At 41.9% G+C, this 3406-nt stretch overlaps 1 protein-coding gene across 1 annotated transcript; it reads right to left on the bottom strand. All coding sequences in view use genetic code 11, as the record gives it.

The window, feature by feature from the left end:
- Nucleotides 1–428: 428 nt before the first annotated feature.
- On the bottom strand, nucleotides 429–2270 carry EGR_09151 (hypothetical protein; the record flags this gene model as incomplete). The annotated part of the gene is made up of 3 exons (XM_024498400.1): nucleotides 429–530; nucleotides 1005–1199; nucleotides 2130–2270. 3 exons carry the CDS (start codon nucleotides 2268–2270, stop codon nucleotides 429–431), a joined length of 438 nt encoding a protein of 145 aa, XP_024347183.1.
- Nucleotides 2271–3406: the final 1136 nt, after the last annotated feature.

A 3406-nucleotide genomic window follows, 5' to 3' on the forward strand; every position in this document is an offset into this window, starting at 1 on the left:
TTGAAGCTCATTGGTATGTTTTAAGGCAAACGCGGTATGTAGAACAGCAGCGAAAGTTGAGACTTCTCGCCAAATTCCCCGCGTAGCATTCGGTGGCAAAGCGGACCGGACCGGATTGTCCACACAGGATTTAAACAATCTAAACCTGGTGTTGAATCAATCAACGGACATGGAGGAAGCTTCTTAGCTTAGATTGTAATGGCACTTTAGGGTTGATGTATCAGGTACAAACAGCAGGCAGGTTTGATGTAAATGATGCTAGCTTGATCTGTTTGCATGCATATCAACTGGGAAAGGCGTCTACACTACTAAGTCAATGGATCCCACATACCAAACATCAACAGATGACGAGAAGCCTCTGAGACAATTTTCCTCTTTTGATGACTGACCCGTGACGAAAGGTAAATCTTTTTCCCATCCAATGTTTGTTAAACAAACAACGCATTATCGATGATCTTCCCACCACTCCACACTTCCGAGATGGTGAGTGCGGCGGACGGTGGGCGCAATCGCCCACAGCGGATTCCATACTAAAGGCTGAACAGTTTTACTGTTATTTGACCCTTGGGTCAATTGGGCATACGAAGCACTTTTTTGATTATCTGTCTATATTCTTTCAAATGAAGATGGAATTAGTGGTACTGCCTATCATGTGCCCTCCAGAGGGTTGCTTACTTAAGCCGTCGCCGACGCAAAAAACTAATTTCCACACATTCTTTGAAGGCATATTTGAAGATTTTTCATAGCTCGTCAAAAACGCTCTTAAAGTGATTTTAGGTCTGCTAAGTCCATGGAGTGCTTGATTGATGTTGTCTGTGTAATAGCATTACCTCCCCCCAGCTCTTTCGACAAATTTGTAAACTTTCTCATGCTATCTTATGGGTAATTAAAAATGGGGAGATTCCAAGGGAAGCGGTGGCTCTCTAATTTTTATAACTTAAACCTACATTAATCAGGAAAAAACGATGATAAATTGGCGATGTTAAATCCACATGCATACGTACCCATCCACACACACTCACACACGGATAGAAATTCCCACCTGTGGTGTAATTGCACGACGACTCGGTGTGGAATGGAATGGGTTGGGGGTGGTTGTCTAAAGTCATCAAAAGACAGCAGCAAGAGGAGGGAGGGAAGGAAGGAGACATAAGAGGAGGAGGAGAAGGAGGTGGTGGTGGAGGGAGAAGCAGAAGAAGCTGGTGAAGGCAAAGGAGAAGGAGGAATAAAAAGATGAGAAGACAGTTGCCACTTATTCATCATTATCAACACATGCCCAGTCCAAAAAGTCGATTGCGTGCTGGCTGGACCAGTGAAAAAGTGGATGATGCCCCATCTGCGCGTCTCCAGTGGTATGCCTCTCGCCGTGGGATGTTATCGAGACTGCGGGGACTCGTGTTTGCCACAACTTCGTTTAACCTCACAAATTATGCATAAATTTCGTTTAGAAGCCACTGCGGTGCAGAAGGAGTAAGTATTGAGCATTATCAACAACGAATTTCATGATGCCACCAGCGTCACATATATGTGACCCCATATATCACACATATCACAACTATTTATTTAGGCCGAGCCATTTTGGACTGGAAAATAAAGCAAAATAAAGCTCTCTGATGGCACTTTTAAACAACAAAGCATCTGATGTGCGGTGGTTGTTTTTTTCCTTTGCCACCCTAGTGGTAAACTTGTCAAGTTATGCCTATATTTTCAAAATTTTACAATCCAGAAAGATAAATCTACGATGAGGTGCATAAGTAAATGAAAAATTAAGGATTCCAATGGAATTTAACCAGCCGTTTTAAAAATCTGATGTTATGCCGCCAAAATACCAAGTCAAATCTTAGGTCCTATTTTCTCATGGCCAGTCATTCAGATAAAGAAGATTTCCCTATTAAGCTGACCCAATATTAATTCTACTTTTATTCATAAATTTTTGTCGTCTAATGTAAATTCGTTAAATTAAATTATAATTATTAAAAATCCGTGTCAGGAATACCAATGCTGAAGAGTTGACCTGGACATTGACATCGACAAGCGAACTTGCCAATGGAGATCGGCTGGTGACGGCGATGTCCGCACACGGATGCATATAACAAGCCCTCTCAGGGGCAAAGAGACTTTTCTCCCACCTCCACCGCCTTCTCCACCTCCATTTTCTTTCTTCCTGGTCGTCTCTCTGGCCTTTTAACAGCTGTTATTTTCGTGTCAGGCCTCCGCAGTCGCTTGGTCTTTCTGCGGTTAGACCCTATGAAAGTAGGTGCCAACGCCATCATTTGTCCCCCCCATCTACCCCTCAGACCCCTATTCACGCGTTGCGGTTCCCCCCTTCCCTCTTCTTCCCCTTTCCCTCATTTCGCGGTTTGCGCACACACACGCGCGGGTGCCGACCAATCAGAAGCTTGCTGTTAAATCTGCATTGCGATTGGTCGAAAGGTGCGCTTGCTGCTGTACCGAGCTCTTTTTTTGCGGGTGCTGTTAAGGGAGAGCAAGCTCTTCTTCTTCTATGCCTGTGTGTATATTATAAACAGCGTTGGCGGTAGAAGCAGCTGACGCGATGAACAAAATGTTTACTTTTTATTTTTTTACTCTCTCTTGGGGCTTTTCGCTCCCTAGGCACCCCTTAATGATCGGTCGAGACGCTTTTTGGTAAAATTGACCATGTGGCTGCGTTGTTGTTATCCTTTTAGGCTTAGCCTTGCACAAACCCTCAAGTAGCTGAAACAGGTTAAATAAAGGTCACCTGAAGGTTTAAGGCCTACAGAAATTTGCTTTTTCATCCCCATGCCTGAAGAGATTATTACACTTTCATCGACTCATGGGCGAAGAATACTTGTAAAATGTCTAGCTATCTCCTACTTGATCAAAACAAAAATTCCTTAAGTACTGTAATCGGGTTGTGAAGAGAAACACCCTCAGGAGCGGAAATGGTCTAGATGTGATTCGCTTTTACCAAACACGTCTATAGCTAGCTTGTGCTTAATATAGGTATTTGCATTGGACTTACCATGGTTGAGATTTGACATATATTTCAAAAGGCTTTATTTTTGAATAATAAATAGTTGTAAATTATCGAATCAACATTAATTGGCTTCACATTCCCAATTTTCTCATAGAACGATGAATAGTGGCAGTCGACGTCCTATACAATCGTATAGTAATAGTAGGAATTGCTAGTTACTAAAAGAAAAACGAATTTTTAGGTTACTTTTGAGGTTTAGCTGAGGTTTTGAAAGTAAACAGGCTCAATATAACTTTTAACGTTATGAGCAAAATAAATAGATTCGTAATGCTCAAACTTACCTTATTGTAGCGTTTCACAGTTTTCTGCCGTTCATTTAATTTATCTCTTAAAAATTAGTAATTATGACTTGCAGAAAATCTGGAAATTTGATTTGAGATGTGCTTT

This window comes from Echinococcus granulosus, assembly GCF_000524195.1.
Source record: "Echinococcus granulosus chromosome Unknown EG_S00134, whole genome shotgun sequence".
NCBI classification, from domain to species: Eukaryota; Metazoa; Platyhelminthes; class Cestoda; order Cyclophyllidea; family Taeniidae; genus Echinococcus; species Echinococcus granulosus.